General features: G+C 37.1%; 1 protein-coding gene across 1 annotated transcript in view; it reads right to left on the reverse strand.

The window, feature by feature from the left end:
* Positions 1-24,118, reverse strand: part of cog3 (component of oligomeric golgi complex 3) — a 38,073-nt gene that overhangs the window by 6,357 nt on the left and 7,598 nt on the right. The window contains exons 5-22 of the mRNA XM_062975948.1: positions 22,676-22,750; positions 20,061-20,153; positions 19,573-19,698; positions 18,009-18,089; positions 16,033-16,076; positions 15,117-15,243; positions 13,969-14,060; positions 13,005-13,144; positions 12,280-12,440; positions 10,652-10,745; positions 9,170-9,294; positions 8,346-8,435; positions 5,401-5,521; positions 4,844-4,932; positions 4,613-4,747; positions 2,875-2,950; positions 2,373-2,500; positions 2-100 (exon numbers count right to left, since the gene is read on the reverse strand). Of these exons, the coding sequence (XP_062832018.1) occupies positions 2-100; positions 2,373-2,500; positions 2,875-2,950; positions 4,613-4,747; positions 4,844-4,932; positions 5,401-5,521; positions 8,346-8,435; positions 9,170-9,294; positions 10,652-10,745; positions 12,280-12,440; positions 13,005-13,144; positions 13,969-14,060; positions 15,117-15,243; positions 16,033-16,076; positions 18,009-18,089; positions 19,573-19,698; positions 20,061-20,153; positions 22,676-22,750 (1,896 nt within the window). The remainder of the gene's footprint in view (position 1; positions 101-2,372; positions 2,501-2,874; positions 2,951-4,612; positions 4,748-4,843; positions 4,933-5,400; positions 5,522-8,345; positions 8,436-9,169; positions 9,295-10,651; positions 10,746-12,279; positions 12,441-13,004; positions 13,145-13,968; positions 14,061-15,116; positions 15,244-16,032; positions 16,077-18,008; positions 18,090-19,572; positions 19,699-20,060; positions 20,154-22,675; positions 22,751-24,118) is intronic.

A 24,118-nucleotide genomic window follows, 5' to 3' on the forward strand; every position in this document is an offset into this window, starting at 1 on the left:
CCTGTTCCATTGAAGGGCAAGCTATGATCTGGAGATCTTCCTTACTATATTCTTCATTCAAAAGAGCATGCAGTTTCTGAAACACTTGCTGAATATTGTTCTTGTGAAGAAAAGAAAACTTTAAATTTTCTTCAAAAATCGGCATTCAGTCATGAATACATAAAATACTAACTTGACTCTGAAATAAGTTGTATTTTGGGTTGCTGTGAGTTTTCCAGGCTGTATGGCCATGTTCCAGAAGCATTCTCTCCTGACATTTCACCCACATCTACAGCAGACCTCACAACCTCTGAGGATGCCTACTATAGATGTGGATGAAATGTCAGGAGAGACTGCTTCTGGAACATGGCCATACAAACCGGAAAACTCACAGCAATCCAGTAATTCTGGCTATGAAAGCCTTTGACGGCACAAGTTGTATTTTATTGCCACTGAAATCAATGAGCTTCAACAAAATTGAAATGTGGCTACCATATATACATTAACCTCATGTATAATTTGAGGGTAGGTTTGAGGGCCAAAATTAGATTTCTATATGATGCATGGATAAGTCAAGAACCTAAAGCAGACCTGCACTACTTGGGGTGAAATTAAATACCACCAACAGTTTGAAGCCATATATAGGTTTTTAGGAACTCACTTTCCAAGTACGGGTATGAAGTAACTATTTTGAAAAAAACAACAACATACACATTGTAAAAAGGGGGATTTTCAAATAATATCGATTACTGTAATTATACTTTTAATGTACATTTTTATTTATTACGAAATCACATTCATATGTGGCGCAGGCTGGAGAGCAGCTGCAATCAATCACTGCAATGAATCACTCTAACCAGGAGGTCATGAGTTCGAGGCCCGCTCGAAGCCTATGTTTGTTTGTCTTTGTTCTATGTTTAAAAGGCATTGAATGTTTGCCTATATGTGTAATGTGATCCGCCCTGAGTCCCCTTCGGGGTGAGAAGGGCGGAATATAAATGCTGTAAATAAATAAATAAAAATATTTTGCTAATTATCAACATATAAACAGTAAGATAACCTAAAACTGTATTCAAGCTTATGAAACTAAGCGATACAAGTTTTAAATAAGGCATTTATATGGGTATATAAAATAAGGTATGCAAACAAAACAATGCTAATAATAAATAGTAAATTAATATTTTAAAACAACTATTTGATATACATTTAATTTTTACCATTTATTAAAGATAAAATCCATTTGGCATACAATGCAATGGATGTGCTTATTGATTTTTACATAAAGAATTAAATCTTGGCTGAATATTTGATACTGCAGGATGTAATGCATCTTCAACACTTTTAATGCCACAAGTGGCAGATTATACTTTGTTGGGTCTCCTTTTCTTCTCCCTTTTCAAAAGCCCCTGAAGCCCAAGGCTACTCTCTGAGCAGGTGGGCAGACACACACACACATCCTGCTGTTAAACCACAGAAGTCCAAGCTGGCTCTACATTTAGGCCTCCCCTACCTCCATTCACATCTCTCCAATGTGTATGGCAGCAGTCCTGCCAGCACAAGGGTTTAACCCATTGTGCCACTGAGGATGCTTTTTGGTGGATGGTGATTTGAACTAACTGCTGCCCTGCCCACTGAAGCCAATAATAATAATAATAATAAAAACACAAGCGACAAACCCACAAATGTGGAGGGCAGATTCAACATAATTTCCCAGAAATCACTTCAGAAAAAGTTTACAGACCACATACAACAAAATAAGCACACTGTTCAAGAATAACCCACCAACTTTCCTAAACACATAAACAGGGGAGTGACCAGTCCCATTTGCCTTCATTTTTATATCTGAAGCCAGTAGGCTGGAAAACAGGGAACCCACTTGCATAGAAAAATCCTCCTTTTCAGACAAGTTTCTTTGGAAAGTACGGTAAAGGTTTTCCCCTGACATGAAGTCCAGTTGTGTCTGACTCTGGGGGTTGGTGCTCATCTCCATTTCTAAGCCGAAGAGCCGGCGTTGTCGGTAGACACCTCGAAGGTCATGTAGCCGGGATGACTGCATGGAGCGCTATTGCCTTCTCGTCAGAGCAGTACCTATTGATCTACTCACATTTGCATATTTTCAAACTGCTAGGCTGGCAAAAGCTGGGGCTAACAGCGGGAACTCACCCCACTCCCCAGATTCAAACTGCCAATCTTTCCTTGGAAGAAAAGCAAAAATAAAGAATGCCAGGTCTAGATGTTCCTTTGCTTTTGTGTTTAGGAAAGTGTGGTAATGCCTGAATGGGGGTTTAGACTTAGACAGATATACCATAAATCTTTTGAATTGAAAAAGTGCATTTATAACCTACAAATAAACTATTGTTAATGTCTGTATAGAAAGATACCAAAATACTTACTTTTACTGGCTTGAACAAAATGAATTCTGTGTCTTTATTGGCTAAATACAGGGACATACTCTGTAAAGTTGATGGGAGTTTTGTTTTTATTGTCTTGTATGTTGAAGATACCAAGTCGCTGATCTTTGCTGGAAATAAATTTCAAACAAATAATACCTTTTCTCTTAACAAACTCTTCTTTTCTAACTATCTAAAACATTTCAACCTAATTTTACAATTCAATTTATCCATAATTACAAGATATTTGACAACATTTTTTGCACTTGGTTTCTAAATTCCTGAAAGACTGGGACAGGGTAGTGCTGCAATATTTTACTATTGATTTGCCCAGGTCTAATTTCAGACCCTGCTGGCATCTCACAGAGTATCCCTGATGACATGCAGTCTTTGATAGAAGAATGGCTGACCCCTGGCTTCAAAAGTTTACAATGACAAAGCCCACAATCTAGGATCTAGTTAAATGTCATAGAATTAAACATTTAAAACTGGCTATACAAAATACCTGGTTGTGCCCAAGGCTGCTGGGAGAGGTTGTATTTTGGACCCTTTTGAGTAGCCACTGTCTTCAAAGCAGATACCTGAAATAATAATGTTAAAACATTTATACAGAATAAATGCTACTTACAAGTTATATTGTATTCATAAAGTATTAATAGAATCTCAGAAACATAGTTTAAAAACTTCAGTATTTTAAGAGATAGGATTATTGTAGTGGTACTGTTTTCGAGAAAGGTATATTGCTCTTTGCAAACCCAACATTACTCTAAAGTGTTTAAAAACTGATTGTTTAATGTTTAATTACACTATGTAACACAATTTTTGTTCCTGGGTTATAAATGTCATTTCCGAATTGGTTCTATCATAAAAACATGGGGAAAGTTTATTACACTGCAAAACCTTGGTTTTTGCGGGACATCTTGCAGCACATTCTGCTATAGTTTTTCAATGAATATCTCCTAAGAGTCTCAACCAATTCAGCATAGTTTGTAGCAGTCACAAAAATGAAGTTTCTGGAGCATGACAACTACTTTCAAGGTAAGTACTGCACAATTAAACAGGAAATAACACTTTCAAACCAGGAACAGACTTTTTTTTTCAAATTTTGTTACATACTGTTATCTGGTCTAAAATCTTTCTGGGTATTGATGTAAAGATAAATGCTTAGATTCTCTCCTCCCCATCTTTTAAATGGGGAGACAACATATGCTTCCCTCCTATCTCCTGGAACCTTTTTTGGTCTCCAAAGTGTCTCAGAGCCTAGGTCCAGAAATTAAATTTACAAATTCCTTTTGTGTTCCTGGAAGCAGTTCATCTGACCCGGAAGATCTGAATATATTTAGAGAAACTGGGTATTCCTGCACAGTTGAGGATCCCTCATCCGGAATACCGAAATCCGAAAAAGCTCCATCCACTGTCCAACGACCACTCTACAGGAAGCAACCAGTCAACCAGTCACAGCTCCATTGTGTCTTAATTATTATGCCTTATTTGTCTTGTATAGATTGTAAGCAAGAAGCCAAATTAATATGTTGTCGAAGGCTTTCATGGCCAGGATCACAGGGTTGTATGTTTCCGGGCTGAATGGCCATGTTCCAGAAGTATTCTCTCCTGACATTTCGCCCGCATCTATGTCAGGCATCCTCAGAGGTTGTGAGGTCCTCACAACCTCTGAGGATGCCTAGCATAGATGTGGGCGAAATGTCAGGAGAGAATACTTCTGGAACATGGCCATACAGCCCGAAAAACATACAACAACCCAGTTAAATTAATGTTTTGTAGGCCACTTTGAGAGCCTTTCTGGCTGAAGAGTGGGGTACAAATACTATAAATAAAATAAAAACTTTAGAATGTAAAACAGTTGTGGACTGTAACATCTGGGATACCTGAGAACAAAAGGAGCAAAGAGGGTTGTTCCTGTTCACAATAAATTTCAAGGATGTCCTCAGTTTTCCCCAGTTGGACAGAATAGGAACAGTGGCACTGCCTTCCAAGATTCGTGTTTTAAATCTTGGTCTATTTTGGTTACATACAACAGTTGGCTCATCAGGATAGTAGCAGGACACTATCTTGCCTTGACTAAACCAAAGGCTCAGCTGAAAGTTTCCAGGTCCCGACCAGTTATTCCTCAGAAGTTCCTAGACATCCGACAATGTCATTATGTTTCTCTTTTTATCAAAACAAACAAACATAAAACGTGGCAGTTTGAGATATACAACTGGTAATCTACAGAATCTTCGTACCTTTGCAAGGAATTCCTCCAGAGGTTCTACAAGTTGCTTAGTTTGCTGCTGAATGAACTGCTCACAGGCAAACTTGAGGTGTCGATCTACATCCTTTTTAGAGTCGATGTAATGTTCTCTGATTTCTGGAGTACCCTGGAATGCAGAGACAATAATTATCTCTTTTTATCTACAGAAATAGCGATGTTTCAAAAATAGGACATTCCAATCCATTAAACAAATAGGCTTTACCTCCAGTAAAAACTGTATGAGGGCATTACTGCTACTCAATCTAAAAAAATGTGGAACTGTCATTGGATTCAGGATTTTAAATGCGGCATCTGTGAAGAGAACCATCTGAATTAATATTCCTCCATGAATATTCACTTATATAATTATTTACTTTTTACACTCTTCTTCCCTCCTGAAGTAATAATAATAATAATAATAATAATAATAATAATAATAATAATTTATTTATATCCCACCACCACTCGGGGCAGCTTACAAAGCATGTAGTTGTGCAAGAATACACAAAGGACACGAGGGAAGCCTCCCACAAGGATGATAAAACATCAAAAACATCCGGACGTTCCCTGGGCAACGTCCTTGCAGACGGCCAATTGTCACACTCCAGAAGCTACTTTAAGTTTCTCAAATCGCTCCTAACACAGAAAAAAAGATACCACATACCAGACTACTATGACTAAAGATCCTAGACCTTTGTAAAGGTTATCCCTCTCCTCCCTGTGAAGTTTGGCCTTGAACTGCATAGCTGGACTAATTCATCACCCAGAACAGTTCCATACCTCTGGTCTTCTTAAGATCCAAAGAAATCTCCTTAATGGTGAATTCAGTGTGGAATGGAGCAATTTGTTCACGAAGAATCAAAAGGTGTTTTATCAAGAAAAGCTGTCCATCTATCTGGGTCTAAATTATAAAAAAAAATATGTCATAAGAAAAGAAAAGTTGGCCACTTATTAAAATAATTTAAGCTGTTTTGTAACCTATTCTAAACAGACCTTTAATTTTCCAGTAAATTATCTGTGCATCTCTTGCAGACATCATAGTTGAGTGGAAACAACTAATAATTTATAGACAGACTTCTGCAAAAATTAATACTTATCCTATATTCTCTTAGTTGCATTAAGACTATTTGGAGTCCTTTATCACAGAACTACTCTATTTAAAGTGTTTTCAACGGATTTAGACTACTGAGTAGTAAAATCACAATGTCTCAAGAAAGATTTTGTTTAGGTTCTCTGATCTAGTTTCTTTTTTAAAGTATTTTTATTCAATAAAAACACAAATTAAAACACACAGACAGACATTTTAGATATATATCAAGGCTACACAGTTACATACTATATCCTACAGCTATTATTTATTATTTACCACATTTACTTGCACATAACTTGCACTTTCGGCCCAGTTTTTTTGGATTCAATCCAAGATTTTATCAGTATATTTTCTATGTGATTTTTATGACTTGTTTTTATTGTTGATGGATCTGTTTTATTGCTCTGTTTTTATATTGTTGATGTCCGGGCTTGGCCCCATGTAAGCCGCTCCAAGTCCCTTGGGGGAGATGGGGCGGGGTATAAAAATAAAATTATTATTATTATTATTATTATTATTATTATTATTATTTATATCCCACCCTTCTCACCCCACAGGGAACTTAAAGCGGCCTTACAAAAGGCACAAATTCGATGCCACAACATACATACAATAAAACCCCAAATACGTTAAAACAACAAGTTAAAAACATCTCTACATTAAAACCAAAAAAAAGCCAACTACTGTAATTAAAAACCACATAATCCAAAATCGTAATCCATTGCCGTTCCCAATTTGTCATTGCACTAATCCATATTTCTTTAATTGTACTGCAGGTTACTCTCCAAAAGCTTGGTCCCAAAGCCACGTTTTTACTTTTTTCTGAAGGTTAGAAGAGAGCTAGAGAACTATTTAAAAAATCCCACAAAATTCCCATTATTTGACAATGATCGCTTATTAGTCTAGTCAGATTTGGCCAAGGTAGTCCACGTCTTGTTACATCTCAAATAGACTACAGCAATGTACTCTACGTGGGGTTGTCTTTGAAGACTGTTTGACAGCTTCAAGTAGTCCAATGGCCGTCAGCCAAGCTCCTTACTGGAGTGGGGTAAAGGGAGCACACAACCTTCCTGTTGCATGAGCTCCACTAGCTGCCAGTCTGCTACCGAGAACAAAAAAAGCCCTAAACAGTTCTGGCCCGGCTTACCTGTCTGAATATATCTCCCTCTATGAACCATCTTGGAGGTTAAAATCATCCGGGGATGCCCTGCTCTCAATCTCACCCCCTTCGCAGGAGTGACTGGTGGGGACGAAACAGGACCTTCTCAGTGGTGGCCCTTCAGCTATGGAACTGCCTCCCCAGTGAAATTAGATCAGCTCCCTCCCTCCTGTCTTTTAGGAAGAAAATGGAGACATGGTTGTGGGACCAAGCCTTTAAACAATAACACTCAGTGAAATATGTAATTATGGAATAGTGCAACTGACGATTGGAATGGCTCATGGAATATGCCTTTGGATTGCATGGTTTTAAGACTGATCTGTTTTAAGAGTGATATGTTTTTAATTATTGATTTTAATTTATATGTTTGGTTTATTTTATCTAAGGAGCCCCGGTGGCAAAGTGTGTTAAAGCACTGAGCTGGAGACCGAAAGGTCCCACGTTCAAACCCCGGGAGCGGCTTGAGCAGCCGCTGTTAGCTCCAGCTCCTGCCAACCTAGCAGTTCGAAAACATGCTAATGTGAGTAAATCAATAGGTACCGCTCTGGCGGGAAGGTAACGGCGCTCCATGAAGTCATGCCGGCCACATGCCCTTGGAGATGTCTATGGACAACGCTGGCTCTTCGGCTTAGAAATGGAGATGAGCACCAACCCCCAGAGTCGGTCACGACTGGACTTAACGTCAGGGGAAACCTTTACCTTTACCTTATTTTATCTATGTATATCTGGCATCAAATTGTGTCTTATGTTATGAGCCACCCTGAGACCCCTTTGGGGTGAGAACAGCGGGACATAAATGCAATAAATAAATAAATACATCCTTTATGTAATCATACTTTTAATTAAAACAACATTTTACTAAGTTAACTGAGTCTCTTTTAAGTGAGAAAAAGTGGGCCATGAAGAATAATAAATCATAAATATCACTAATTCGTGAATCCCAACGTTGATAAATGTCTCCATCATTGCTATGAAAAATCCAAATCTTTCTTAAAATAAGTCAGAGATATCTTCTTAATAAATATTGACAATTTATTCATTTCTGCTATTTCTGGTTCCTTCCAGAAATATCACATATTGTAACATTCTCCTAAATGTTCTTAATTTGCTTTTAATAACGTATTTCAATATTAATATAATGTCAATACAGAGTTTATGGGGTATTTATGTATTAGTTAAGCTTATTTGTAACAGTCATTCTCAAGCAATCCATCAGAAATTACATTTATTTGGCATCTAACAATCCCCGAGTTTGACTGAAAGCCTACTGCATATATAATATGGATACCTTATGGAAAAAATGGATATTAACGGTAAATAATTATTATTTCTAGTCTCACTATTGGTACTGTATATTCCTATAAGGTTGTTTCCTGTAATTAACGTAATTATCATATTAAGCCAGATAGCAAAGTGTTATGTAATCATTATATAAAATATTATTTCACCCTTTTGATGAAAATAACATTATCTAACCTTATTTTTAGTGATGGACTCTGCAGCTGCTAACAATGACTGTATACAGGCAGATAAGGCCTCCTGTGACAATCCTTGAAACACTGCTTTCTGTGGAGAGAGAGAGAAAAGGAAGACACACGTTCATAAAGCTGAAGCCCCTTTTCTTACTTAACATTGTAGAGCAGAAGTAAATAAAGTATGACGCATAGGCTATACACAATATTTTGTGCCTATACCCCATTTGAGTCCCTGAGTCCTTTCCCAGTTTTTAAAAAATCTTCTCCATCACTCCCCTACCCCCCTCCCCTGGATCCCAGCATAAGAAACCACTTCTCAGACCTTCTAAAGTTACACACAGCTACACTAAAACAATTACACAGCTTGCATCTTCATTTTGCAGTTCTTGTTATACAACCCTTGGTATCCTCAAGATACACAAAAATGTTGCTGACCTTTGTGTGGATATGCAATAATAGGAAAAGCTATTGAAATTAAGGATCATATAATTGTGTTAGAAGATCTAGAATATGCCTAGAGATGATATATTTTGTCAGAGGCAGATAAATGAAACTGCAGATACCATAGATATCATGGGAAGAAGATCTTATTGTATGTATCATAAGTGTATGTGATCTAGGGGAGAGTTAGGAATTTAATGTCTATTCTCTGTTCTCATTCCAAAATAAATTACAAGAACAGAGTAAGAAAGTGTATTAAATAAATACACCTTCACTTTTTTAGTGTAGCTGCTTTGATCCTCCAGATACTTTGGACTGCAATCCACCCAACCGTTAAAAGTAGACTTCACAATACAGATACGACAATGTGTGTGCAATGCATACATCAATACATCTGTAAAGCTTGGAGAGACACACAAGTGTCCTTCTGACGGTAGGATACCACATTCCATGGAGATCAGCAGGTGAAATTGTAGTCTGAAGTCTGGGGTTACTGGATTCCCATGTGTCTAAGATATAGAATGGATATGTCACAGTTGGCCTCTGCTTCACATATAAGAACATCCACAGTATTATACTACAATCATCTTTATGATAACCCATTATATATGCATTCCAACACTATTCTTACACCTAATATTATTATTCCAAAAGCCAACATGGTTTGTATGATACAAACAAGTTGTTCTTTTCTCAGAAATATTTTGAGATCAGATCATACCCCAAGTTCCTACCTAAAGTGATTGTCCCCTTCCCACAAAGAAAATGAACTGCTGACGTAATATTCAGAGTGTTGCCATAGTTTGTACATGAGCAAACTCAGAACACTGTTGCCTACTAAGCAGTCTGAAGAAACCACTTTCCTTGATGGTGAGGCTTTTACATGTCAATTAAAAAAAAGGTACTTTCCAGATTTAGTTCAAAAAAGAGAATATCTCATCTCTATACGTTTAAGGTAAAGGTTTTCCCTTGACATTAAGTCTAGTCGTGCCCAACTCTGGGGATTTGTGCTTATCTCCATTTCTAAGCTGAAGAGCTGGTGTTGTCCGTAGACACCTCCAAGATCATGTGGCTGGCTTGACTGCATGGAGCATCATTACCTTCACACCAGAGTGGTACTTATTGATCTACTCATATTTGCATGTTTTCAAACTGCTAGGTTGGCAGAAGCTGGGGCTGACATCAAGAGCTCACCCTGCTCCCCGGATTTGAACCACCAACCTTTTGGTCAGCCAGTTCAGCAGCTCAATGATTTAATCCACTGCGCCACTGAGAGCTTTCCTTAATCTTATATAGATCTCTTTAGGCAGGAAAAGGTGACACACAAAACTAAAACATACATGTGTTGCAAGATGAAATTACCAAGTGACCACCCAGAGGCATGAGGCTACTGGTTATCAGTGTCAAACCACTGGGGGGTGGTTGCTGTAAGGACTCTAGGCCAAGGGGTATATAAGACGAGCCTTGAGGACTTCATGCAGCCAACTGTGGCCACACTTCCTATTGTGACTGCTTCACGCTGGAACCACTTTCAGATTGAAATGGCAGGCAATTATTAGCTTGGACAGGAATTGAGAACCCTGTGCTGTGAAACCTCAATGGAATATACATTATAGAACAAAATATTTATGAGTAAAACAGCCAAAGAAATATGCTCCAAGTTCTGAGCAATATTAGGTATCTAAAAATGTCAATAAGTCGATCTTTACTGAAAATATTTAATATTTGTAACATAACAGATATTAAATACTTTGTGTTTGCTTTTCTCTTGACAGCTCTTTGAACACTTAAAAGCCATAGGTAAATACTGCTATTATTTGAAAGGTTTTACACTGTACAAATGAAAATACACATATATGAACATACCAAGTTTAACCACATTGTAGGTTTTTGGATCATCCACCTTCATAGCATCTGCAGGTAACTTCTTCTCTTCATCTTTTAAGCTCTGAGCAATTTGCTGCCAGAAAAAAAAAACCCAGTTCATTCAATTATTGCATCTACTATGTGACTTTAAACATTTTTACATAACAAAGAAGCCAGTAAAAGCTTACATAATGTCTTCTTTGTTTTGGAATTGGCCCAATAAAGTTATTGCTACTTGTAGATGATGATGATGAGTATTACTACTACGTTTAATTTATACCCAGCTTTTTGAGTTAAGAACTTGGTTAACAAATAATAAAACTCTTAAGGCATCACTGTATTTGCAAGCCTTCCAAAAAAGACTGGTTTTCCTTTTATGAAGTACAGATGAAGCATCTTCTGCAGAGTCCACTGCAAACACTGCACAATAGATTTGTGTAAATGTCTAAAACAGCCACTAGGTAATATTCAAAATATTTTTGGACCCCCAACATTGAGCTAAGAGTACCCCCATTTTGGGTTAAGAACCACAGTTTAAGAAGCCTTATTCTAGAAATGTATAAAAACAGTGCCCTTTCTAAAATTAGAACACCAAGAATAAAGAAAGTAGGATCATATTGAACATGCCCTCTCCAGTCTGACTGTGACTTTAGGAAGAAGACAGCAGAAAATCAACTAGCTCCAAAATCATGTGAGCATTGATGGCTATAAGAAAAAAGTAGTTTTAACTGAAAGTAACATATTTCCCTGGGGTTAAAGGGGTGCTTGCATCTTGAAATCCAAAAAAATCAAAACAGTGTAGCTATGGCTTAGGTAAGAATAATTCTTTAAATATATACTCCCTAAACTGTACTAGTTTTCTCTTTGAAGGGAATTCTAACACAAAGAAGAATTCAAAGATGTTGCAAAACAGTCTGACTATTTGACAGCATTGATTACTCAAGGATCTAGCACAGTGGTTCTCAACCTGTAAGTCCCCAGATGTTTTGGCCTTCAACTCCCAGAAATCCTAACAGCTGGTAAACTGGCTGGGATTTCTGGAAGTTGTAGGCCAAAACACCTGGGGACCCACAGGTTGAGAACCACTGACCTAGCATCTCTTCTTGCTGTTATACATAGATGAAGTTCAAGTTCCAGTTTAGAAAAAGGAGATGATAAAGTGATGGATGGATAGAGGTCAACTTGTTTTGCCCTCTTCATCTCTACATGAATACCAAAAGCAAATCTATCTTACAACAGGGGAATATTTGGGACTGAGCGTATCAGGATACACTGGGAAACTTACACTATTATCTCTGGTTTGATTATGTAAGACTGACTTGCAAGTCATATCTGTTCCTACATCTTGAGATAAAGTTTAATTAGCAATTTGAGGGACTTACTGCAATGCTCCCTGCTCCTGGAAATTTTAGCTACTTTAGAATAATGTGATCACCCTGTCAACCAGAAATTGTTATAACCAATAAACCAATCTTTCATTACAACAGCCACTGAGTTATCTGTTTCATTGCCAAATCTAGTTGAAAGTTCTGGTCTTCAGCTGGTCTGCACTAGTTACATCTAAGCACAATGCATTGTACACAGGGGCGTCTGCTCATTCAAAATAAAACAAACGCCAAGACTCTTACCTCCATCATTTCCAACTTAGCAGGATACGCAAGATCACCTGAAGCAGGTTTGTAACCAGCAATGTCAGTCTGAATATAGATGTATGTTCTGTAGACTAGGCGCTCTTGGACATCCTCCAGCATCTGCTTAACTCCAGCAGCAAAGGCAGCCAGCTGTTCCGCTGTTAGAAAGACACCATCTTAAAATTAGGGTTCAATCTCTTTTCATCAAATGCAGCTTTATTATAAAATTGGAATATACAATCATAAGTTTAAATCATTATGAATTTACAGTTTTAGAAAATGTAGCAATGAAAATGTAATTGCTTTTGATTTAATTCTTATTTTAAAATAATGTTTTAAAAATCTTTCCTATGACAATATTCTGTTACATAAGTCTATGTTGAAAAAGGAACTGATTTTTAGTTGGAATAGTCGGAATTTAAGACATTACTGAAAACCGTCTTATCCTGTCAATTTTAAGTTCTGAATTTTAATCTGCATTTTATCAGTAGATTTTAACTGGTTTTTTAAACTCTGTGTATCTTGTTGTATGTGTTTTACTAGTGTTTTATGTCTTGTTTTAATTATGTTGAATCCTGACTCAAGCCGCAGGGAAAGGTGAGTAATAAACTCCTGTTGTTGTTGTTGTTGTTGTTATTATTATTATTATTATTATTAGGATTTTACAGAATATTTTGTAATCTTGGTCAATTTTTGTTTTTGTTTTTTTAAATTACACTTACCATTGTTTTGCACGTGGTCTTCAAGCATTTCATTTTTCAGAATCCCACAGAGCTCAGACAGTGTTTCTAAGTGAATTACATGGATAATCAATGGCCTGAAGACATCATATAATGACAGGCATAATTTTTCCAAAAGTTCACTGTAAGAAATGCAAAAGTTCACCATAAGAAAAGCTTATTATTATTTGCAAATGAACAAGTGTATGTTTTTTCTGGATTTAATCTGAATTGTTTTAAATACTGAAGATATTTAATACTGTTTTGATATTTTATATTTGTATATTTAAAATTATAATGTTTTAAATATTAGCCACTTTGAGTCTCCTTATGGAGAGAAAAAGCAGGATATAAATAAACATAATAGCTGCTCTGAGTCCCTCAATGAGAAAGAGAGGGTGGGATATGAAACAAAAAAAATAAATACATAAAATAAATTAATAATAATAATAATAATAATAATAATAATAAGAAGAAGAAGAAGAAGAAGAAGAAGAAGAAGAAGAAGTGTCAGGAGTGGTGCCACAACAGAGGGAGAAGATGAGATCAGTGTTTCCTTTAGATTCTCCAAGGATGTACTAAGTTCTTGTCTTCCTTCACTCAACTCAAAAGGAAATGGTTGCTTTTCTGATAAGAGTTAATACTGAACCTTAACTTTATAAAGAAGAGAAACATCCCCTCCTTTAAGTGCAGTGGCAAAAGGTCTTTTTCAATACCTAGGTAGGAAAATGGCAGCAGCCAGGGACAGTTGGTCCCCAGAGACAGTACTGGTGCTTTTGCCTCAATGCAGAATGGATCTGAGGAGCCTCGGAGTCCCAAACCTTTATCCTTGACAAATACACAGGCCCCCAAACCTACCTTATACACAAGTACACATGATAATTATGACCTCCCTCAATTTGATAATCTGTATACGGCCAGTTATAAGCAAGGTTTAGTACAATAAAAGATGACACGTGCCACCTACTCTAGTTTTGATGTTGGTTTTGTGAAGAACTCATCATACAGTTGATGCTCATCTTGGCACACATGAACCATAAAGGCACAGCCACTTCGTACCTGAAATTTATAAAGAAATAAATGATTACAAATTAATGCGATTGAAAATGGAATAGCCCTGGACTATGATTTGGATTACATGATTTCAATTGTTGTTTTAATAATTGATGTTTTAATTGCTTGGACTTTAATTATCTTTGTTTATTTTTGGCTATATTTGTGTATGGCATCAAATCGTTGCCTGTTGTAAGGCCCTGAGTCGCCTTTGGGGTGAGAAGGGCAGAGTACAAATGTGGGAAATAAAAAATATATTGTTAGTAAGCAAGTGGTTGTTATTTGAAAAAAAATCTTTAACATTGCTACGAGACAGCAAATTCTTGGGACTGTTGATACAAATTTGAAAGACAGAATTAAACCTAATAAAAGGTAATACAGGCAGTCAGCTCTGTGTGCGTGTCAATGGAAATCTGACTGCAGCTTTCATGTCAGACTGGGAAGAACAACACTTCCTTTGGAATGTAAATAGATAAGCAAAATGTTTGAACACTGATACTCAAGAAGTACAGGTCCCCAAAAAGGGAGAACAGTACATTTGAGAAATGGCTATGTATGCCAACTGGGACAGATAGGATAGAAGGAACGCCTACTCTACCTCAACCGTCAGTTTCAATTGGGTAAGAGCTATAGTACACCTCAATTGTGATTCATTTTGTTTGGACAACTAATTAGGTGAATGATAGTAACAGCGAATAAAAGGCATGCTGCTCTATAATTCTCAGTTATGGTGGTACTGGTTTCAGTTATCCATGGGGACCTTGTAATATATCCACAGTAGATATGGTGGTTTGTATCATACACAAGTTGGGCAAGAAAAATTAAAGATACTTTGTAACTTTAATTTATTTTGGAAAGTTTCAAAAGAATCTATCTGATGATACAAAAATTCCAATACATTTTTGCTCCCAGTCAATTAAGAAAAAAATAAACAGAACATACTGAAAGCTAAAACAAAACAAAAAACTCCAAACCACTATTAATAATTCTCCTCCACAGAATTAAAAAGCATCCATATTTTGAAATGAAAACCTAAGACAACAATAGCAAAGATCACCTTACCAAAGCACAATGATCTCTGTTGTTGCGATTGGTTAATTCTGTTACAGTACTAGTAATACTAGGACCCAGTAAATGTTCCCTCTGATCAAGATAACATTGATGGATTTCATTTAACAGTTGCTGGTACCTAGATAAATAAAAGAATAAGGAGTAATCAGATTAATAATTGAATTAAATGCTTAAACCAGGTATCCACAAAAATGGATAACTGTTTAAAGGATACTTCATATTGCCAGTGAGCATTAAAAAAAACATGCTTAAATGACTATCTTGCCATTTTCTTGTAAATCACCTAGATACATAGAGGACCAAAAGCAATTTGCAACAGGACCTTCAGTATAGCACAGCACTGAAATATGCTTTTCTAACTAGTCAAGGTATAGAAAGAATCAAAAAATTTCTAAATTACAATCCAAACTACAAAAGAGAGTAGATGGGCTGGTGGATAAAACACTAAAATAGAAAAATTACAGGAGAAAATAGAACTAAATGAGAAGGACTTTCAATTGAGATTTCGTAATATACAAGAAGAATCAGGAGAAAACATAAGGGAAATCGTAGTAAAAATGATTGCAGATCTACTCCAGAGAGAGGAAGAATACGTAGAAAATGAAGTTGATAGAGTATTCAGAGTATTCAGAATCCAAACAAACTTTCATGTGACAAACAATCATGTGACATGAGAGAATAATACACGTGTGTTCATTGATCCTCTGGCCATCCAGATAGTATCATCTTCTCTAGTTATGCCTCTTTGCAAAAACAAAGAAGAAACATTATCACTGAAAAAAAAACCCAAAATGAAAGAAAACATCACCTTAGGTTAGGCCTGGCAGGAGATCAATGGACTAATATTTCTAGTGTGTTAAATACAAAATACAATCTTTCCAACTGACTAGAATTTTTGCATACTCACTCTGGCATTTTCTCAGATCGCTGCTCTATTTGCTCAATAAGTGTCTAAGAAAAAGGAAAAAAGAGTTTTAAAAGTGCTCCCATACTTTTATTAATGTAATTCAAATCTTACATTTATTGAAGCAGACAATGTAGTTTTGCTCTTAGATTCAACACCTTCTGCCAGAAGTGGAAAACCTAAAGGTAAAACACCTTCTATCCAGCTATGGTTGCTATTTGCTTTCCCTGTCTGGGCTCTACCTATTGAACTGTGGAGGAAAGATCCACAATTTCTGCCCCCTCTGCAGGGTCAGCCCACCACCAGCTGACTCTGCAGACCCTGGCAGTTTGTCTACATTCTCCAACTGTGAAGTGAGGGAACTGGCTGATACAATCCAGTCCATTAGGGGCGGGTCTGGGGCCAGCAAGGACCTCCTTTTAGGAGAGCCTCTTCAGGGCATCCGCACGAGGGTGAGGACCTCTCTTCAAACTGATTTGCAGGCAGAATGCCTAATTTTGCTACTGCGTGTTGTAAATAATAGACTACTTGGAGGGGAGGAAAGTGCATTCCAACAGAGGGAGGGAAGCCATGGTCCTCAGGGCACAGCCACTCCAGTTACACAAGGTAGAGGCAGACACTGAAATAAGAGGTGGTTGTACTATCCTAAAGCCAAAGTTAACAGGGTGCTGGTAACTCCAAAATTATATCTCACCCTAAATAACCTGAATAGCAATGGTAATATTGCTACTTAATGCCAAATTGTTAAATCGTAAAACATTTGCCATTTAGGAACTGATTCTGTTTGAGCATGCTGATTTGACATGTATTCATTTCCCTTCCTGCGTTCTGTATGAGATAAGGGAAATGAACAACTCTCAGCCAGTCCTTGTGAACAGGAGTTACAAGTAGACATGTTTACTTCTCCCTTTCATGTGCAAGAACAAACGAGGAAAACAAAGTGTTGTTGAAGGCTTTCATGGCTGGAATCACAGGGTTGTTGTATGTCTTTCGGGCTGTGTGGCCATTTTCCAAAAGTATTCTCTCCTGACGTTTTGCCCACATCTATGGCAGGCATCCTCAGAGGTTGTGAGGCATGGATAAACTAGGCAAGGAAGGTAAAAATATCTATCTGTGGAGAGTCCAGGGTGTGACAAGAGTCCTTTGTCAGCTGGAAGCCAGCGTTAATGTTTCAGTTAATCACCCTAATTAGCATTGGAAAGGTTTGTCTCTTGCCTGGGGGGCATCCTTTGTTCAGAGTCATTAGCCATCCTTGGGGATCCTCTGCCCTCAGAGTGTTGCTTCCCATCTACTGTTCTGATTTTTGAGTTTTTTAAATACTGGTAGTCAGTATTTTCATGGTTTCCTCCTTTCTGTTGAAGTTGTCCACATGCTTGTGGACCTCTGAGGATGCCTGCCATAGATGTGGGCGAAACGTCAGGAGAGAATACTTCTGGAACATGGCCACACAGCCCGAAAGACATACAACAACCGAGGAAAACAAAGCCAGAAATTAAAACTGCCTACAGGAGGGGTTAAATGGGCAGCTTCTGTACACTGGATTAGGTCCCTAAGATGGAGATTCCCATCCCCTTAATCAAATTCTTTATGTTAAAATGAAATTCAGAGAGACTGTCAAGGTTAGATGATGTATTCAAAGAGGATCTGGTACTCCTTTTGAGTAAGAAAAAAATATTATGTCTGATGATTACTGAACATTTTTGAGTCAATAGAAATACATGCAGCTGTAACAGAAAAGTGTTTTTCCAGTCCTGAGAATATAATCAAGAGTTTCCCTGAAATAAAAATAAATTGTTCTATCATGTGAAATTTCATGTAATTCAGCTTAGTGGTATCATCAGTGCACATATCTCTACAAATATGTCTTTTCTCAATGGAATATGTTTATACAACAGTCTTTTTGTGAAAGGTCTACATTGTGCTTGTCAAAATTCTTGAAAGAGATTTGTTACTTTAACTACTTCTCCAAGCATACTTACTCTGACTTTGGGTGCAGCAGCTCTGAACTTTACATAAAATAAAGTGAAGGCATTATCTGAATTTGGTGGAACAGAAGGATCCTAGAAGAAAGAGACAAATAGAGTATTTCTCTAAAATTGCTCATGATATGGATTGAATATAAAAGTGAAGCTAGTATTTAGCAATACCAGAAAATTTAACAGCATGTTGATTGAGTGCAACATCTGCTAGGGTGCTACATCCATTAGGATACATCACTTGTGGTTATGTATTAATTTTAAATACCATATATTGGTTTATATTTAGAAGAAGCTGAAATTCAATCAGGAAGTATACCGTAGTAATAGCTTGATAGTTGTCTGCTTTTGGGGGGGGGGGGGATTGTGTTCTCCCCTGGGGGAGAAGAGCGGTATAAAAATTAAATTAAAAAATAAATAAAGGATTTTTCCTATTTTTTATTATTTTACCATTTTACTTTATTTTATTCTATTTTTAAAACGAGATAGAAGTTAGGGTCCCCTGGTGGTGCAGCAAGTTAAACTGCTGAGCTGCTGAACTTGCTGACTGAAAGGTTGGCAGTTTGAATCCAGGGAGCGGGGTGAGCTCCCGCTGTTAGGCCTAGCTTCTGCCAACCTAGCAGTTCGAAAATATGCAAATGTGAGTAGATCAATAAGTACCACTCCGGTGGGAAGGTAACGATGCTCCATGAAGTCATGCCTGCCACATGACTGTGGAGGACAACTCTGGCTCTTCAACTTAGAAATGGAGATGAGCACCAACCCCCAGAGTCGGACACGACTAGACTTAATGTTAGGGAAAACCTTTACATTTACCTAGGTTAGCTGTTAGCCTGTTTTGGTGAAGATGGGGAGGAATTATGGGGTGAGATATTATGAGGTCTTTATTTTTCAGTTTATATTTTGTTTTGTTTTACTCTTAATAGATTGTGAAAATCCAATAAAATTATTATTAATAAAAAAAGATTCAGGAACCATAATGAACAATCACCAACAGTTAGAACAATTTGTTAAAAAATTAAATGTTGAGGGAGATACCCATTTTTCTTCTATCAGAAATCTTGAAAAGGCTAATTCTTTAAGACCCAAATAATTTTCCACTCAATAGTATTGTAAATTTTTGGGGTACTGTAATTTCCTTCAACTTTATCTGAGGCTGTTTTGTGGGGCTTATTAAAGGCACCAAATCTAAGTCAGTACTTGGTTAATGTTTGGGTGGGAGACCAAGGGCCAAACAAAATGGCCTCAGGAGCCAAATGAACATAGAGCAGTGGATTCAAATAGTTGGAAAAGAGTTTCCACCGAAACATGAATAACTTCCTGATAGTAAGAACTGTTTGGCAGTGCAATAGATTTACTTGGAGCATAGTACAGTTTCCTTCTCTGGAGGTTTTTAAATAGAATATTTTTAACTAGCTGACTAAAAATTAGCCCAAAATACACAATAACTGTTTAATAAGCATTGAAATATTCTTCAAGAATCAAGAAAACACATTACTGTATTCATAAAACAGTCAAAGGGTTCTAGATTAAATACAAGTTTACCATCCTGGATCTTCCTACTTACCCTTTTAATTAACTGACTTGTCAAGTGCTGCAGTGTATGCACTGTGTATGTTTTCATGAGATGCATGGCTTTAGAAAGGCATTGTCTAAACTTAGCTAAATATACAGGATAGTCTTTAAAGTCTGGCTGAAAGAGAGAGAAAAACTGTTTTAAATCACAGCTAAGAACAAAAGCCAAACAATATAAGAAACATTTATGCTTCAAATGTGTACTTTCTGAAGCAAAAGTCATCAAACTATCTCTGTCCAGTATCAAATGCAGATATTTGAAGAAAGGTTAAACTCTTAAATCAAGAGTCCATATGTATCAAAAGGAGCAGAAAAGGACTGGCGAATTCTTTTCTGAAGTGCACACATCACACATTTGAAGTAATTTTTAAATATATACATTTTTTACATTCACCAGATTTGTTTACAATAGAAATAAATGAAATACAAGGTCATGTGCTATAAACAACATTAAAAAGGACACAAGTGAGTGTGACTTACATGTGATGAAATATATGCAATACAGTCATCAAGTTTAGCAAGCATAGGGATGAAACCGTCACTGTTTACAGACAATGTTGGGGAGTTCAATTTCTTAGAGAGGAGAAAGAAAGTATTAAAGTGTCAATAAAACATTTTAAAAGACATTTGAATTGTTATTATTCTATACACAACATATCTTCTGGTTATTAGGACAATTTCAAACAATGACAGAGCATTTTGTTTGGTTAAGACCTCTGTGGTGATGAAAGCAACAAAAAGAGCCCCATACTACCAACTTACCACACCAACATATTCACTACAGTCAAGAAGCTCATACATCCTCCCCTAATTGAAATCCTCTAAGTTACTAGTTGATCGAAAATATCAGCAATTTTCTTGCATCAGTTTTGCTTAAACACACAATGATACTGCAGTGTAGATTCTTTCTGGTTCCCTGTAAGAGTTCAAATATTCACGTCCTGTAGTCTCCAAGGCTTGATGTTATAAAGTACGGGGGAACAATATAAAGCAAACAAACTTTAACTCCTTGTTAATTGTGCAGTTGTTACTAAGTCCGACCTTGTGTTCTTTTAAAACTCATCTTGTTAATTTTATTTACTCACGTATCTCAGACAAGTAGAAGAATGCAGGTCCAAAAGGGAGAACAATGAGCCATCAGATAAAGAGCTTCTCATAAGGTAAATCTCCAGTTTCTTCATTAAAAATAAATATTTCCAACTGCTTGGAGCTCATTGGAAGCAGACCAAATGCAGACATGTTCTTGTTTGTAGTCCTTATTGATCTCACATGCCACTGTGATATATGCCATGGCTGGACATCAAAGTCAAAAACAGGACTTTGAGAACAACCTCCGAACTCTTTTTTTCCCTAAAGACTAATTTTCCCTAATTTTCCCCAGTCCAAGATATTGCTGGACTGGAGTTTTCCAAAGTGATATTTTCTTTCTTTGGAGCTTACCAGGGGATGAGCCTATACAGTGCCATCTTGTCAAGATTCATTTGCCATCTAATTCTAGATAGAGCTTCACTTGCTGAATGTCTGTGATGCAGCAACTGAAGCCCTGTGCTCTCTTTTCTCATTCAGGAAAGTCAGCAGTCCCTTCCAGGGCAGGGAATGGCAAAATCATTAAGGAGCTGGTGCATAGTCTTGGAAACTAAGCAGGATCAGTCCTGGCTAGTTCCTGGATGGAGACTACCAGCAAATACCAGACATTGTACTCAAAGTCTATATTTCAGAAGAAGGAACTGGCAAAAGGCGCCTATTTCTTGCCTGAGAAAACCCCATGAAATTGAGGTCACCATCATCTGACATGCAATTTGAAGGAACATAGACACACACACACACACACACACACACACACTGAGAAACAGAATCAGTCACATTTCTTTCTCTAAGGAATCAATCCATACTGCTCCAATCAAACACAGATATACAAATTAAATCATTGAAGTACACATTTCTTCTGCTTTTCCACAATACTCTTCCCATCCAATTATGTATGTGGCTCCCAACTTTTTCTTTTTCTTCTCTAGGATCTTTGCACAAAAATGGCTAAGACAAGTAGATTCAGAGGCTGACAAGCTCTTTGTTGCTTTCATTTTTGCAGGTGCTGCAGGACAGCACCCTCGGCTTCAGTCTTCTGGCCTACAACCAATCCTTAAGGCAAACAGGTATGAAGACTGTACCACTCAGAGCATCACTTTTTACACATTAGTTGTCTCATTGCTTATGCAGCCAAAATAGCATCATTTACACTCAAAAGGTAAGAATCAACATAGTTCAGGTAGTCCTGAGACTTGGAGAAGTAAAGAAAGTTAGGGGGGAAAAACCCTATGTTGTCTAGAATAGTAACAGTTTGATACAGACAGAGAAAAATTTCTGTATCTGCTAAAAAAATGAAACTTTGAATTTCAGCCCTGTAGATATCTTGGGATGTCTGTAAAAAGACTTGGTGTGTTTAGTATGCTTATACCTCATCTTTTCTCCAAGGAGCTCAAAAAAGCATGCCTATCTTTCTCTTAATCTTACCAAAATCCTATGGAGTAAGTTAGACTAAAAGATGGTATGCAGAGCAAGTTTACTCATGGCAAGTGGATTGTATAAAGACAGTCAGTCCACCGTATCTATGGATTCAATCATTCACAACTTGAAATTGTCCCCCATCCCCAAATCCCCCAAACAAACCTTAATTTTACCATTTTATGTAAGGGATACAATTTTACTAAGCCATTACACATAATGGGACTTGAGCATCCAGAGTCTGGTATCCATGGGGCGGCCTGGAACCAGACCCCAGCAGATACCAGCAGCTCACTGTATTCCAATGCTAATGAATCTTCATTGGGAGGTACTGGTCCTAATAAACCATGCTTACAGTGCATCTCATAAGTTTCAGCCTTTCTTTTTACTGCTATTTTTAGGCCAATCTTTTTTATCTGAAAGCATGTTCCATTGCATTCTTATATATATTTAACATCTGACTTTGTCTGGCATGCATCTTTAAAATGCCAATTAATTTGATAATCCAAATCTTTTAAAAGATTTCTAGAAGGACCAGATTAATCTTAAGTAAAAGAAAGATTCTGATGGTTTTTTGGGGTCAAAATACTTACTGTATTAATATTTTCCAGTTCATTGAAATATGACAATTTCTGGTGGATGTTTTCTGTCAGTTCAACAAGCTCTGACTATTAAAGAAAAATGAGATAATTAGCAGGAAACCAAGAACAAATTAAGAAATGGATGGTATCTCAAGCTACTTCAAAAATTGCAGAAGATCTATAGATTAATGTATACAGGCAGCCCCCGGGTTATTAACAAGACAGGTTTTGTAGGTTTGTTCTTAAGCTGAATTTGTATGAAAATCAGAACAGGTACCTTTTTAAGTGAAGCTCCAAGCAAATGTTATATATTTTTGGTTTATAGCATAGGGAAAGGTTAATACCCTTGTATTTGTTTTACTATCTGTGCCACTAGTCAGAAGATTTCATCTCACTTTCTGTCCCTGTGACAATTTGACTTTGAAAATTTGGGGTTGTTGTGGAAACAAAGAATTGGTGAGAAAGCTTCTGTAGAAACACCTTTTCCCATGATAACTCTTCTAGGATTGAACTTCCCTACTGAGAAGTAGATTTCCTCCTACTTTCTGTTGTCTCAGCCTGATTTGTAACTAGGAGTCATATGTAAGTTGGATGTTTGTAACTCGAGTAATGCCTGTATTTTGTTTGCATTTTTGCGTATTTCTGACATTTTATTTACATATTACATACATTTATATGATAGCACTTCACATATCTACATAACAAGTAACGTATTTGGTGAAAAAACTTTTTATTAAAGGAGAATATTCTAGTTTACTTTTCTGCATGAATCTGCATGAGCATATTTGTTTTGTTTCTGTGTGTACGAGTTGCGTACGTCTTGTTGTAAGATAATCCCTCTGTATGCATACGGGTATGCACATGGACAAATGCTAGTATGCACAAAGGTCTCTATGACAGGGCTCGTCAAATATCTTAAGCAGAGGGGCCAATTCGCGGTCCCTCAGACTGTTGTGTGGGGACAGAATGACGGACTATGGTTTCAGGGGGAAAAATGAACAAATTCCTATGCACACTGCACATATCTTATTTGTAGTGCAAAAAAAAACCATGAAGGAATGCAATGCAGTATTTAAAATAAAGAACAATTTCAACCAACATAAACTTACCAGTATTTCAATGGGAAGTATGGGCCTGCTTTTGGTTGATGAGATAGTGAAGTTAATTAGGATTGTTGTTGTTACGTGGCTTCAAGTCATTTCAGACTTATGGTGACCCTCAGTCTAAAGTTTAGGGCAGGGCCTTGGAGGGCCGCATCTGGCACACGGGCCTTATTTGAGGATAAAAGGATTTGATGAAAGGGGTCTGGGTTAGACTTGTGGGCCCAGACCTTATTCCTGTAATCTTAACTTAAACCTTAACTGTTTCGGACCTTGTTATACCTTGATACCTTGAATCCAAACTCTGGATTGACTTCCTGACTTGATTTATGGACTTGAGTTTCAGCTTGTGATT

The sequence above is a fragment of the Anolis carolinensis genome, chromosome 3 (assembly GCF_035594765.1).
Source record: "Anolis carolinensis isolate JA03-04 chromosome 3, rAnoCar3.1.pri, whole genome shotgun sequence".
Lineage (NCBI taxonomy): Eukaryota > Metazoa > Chordata > Lepidosauria > Squamata > Dactyloidae > Anolis > Anolis carolinensis.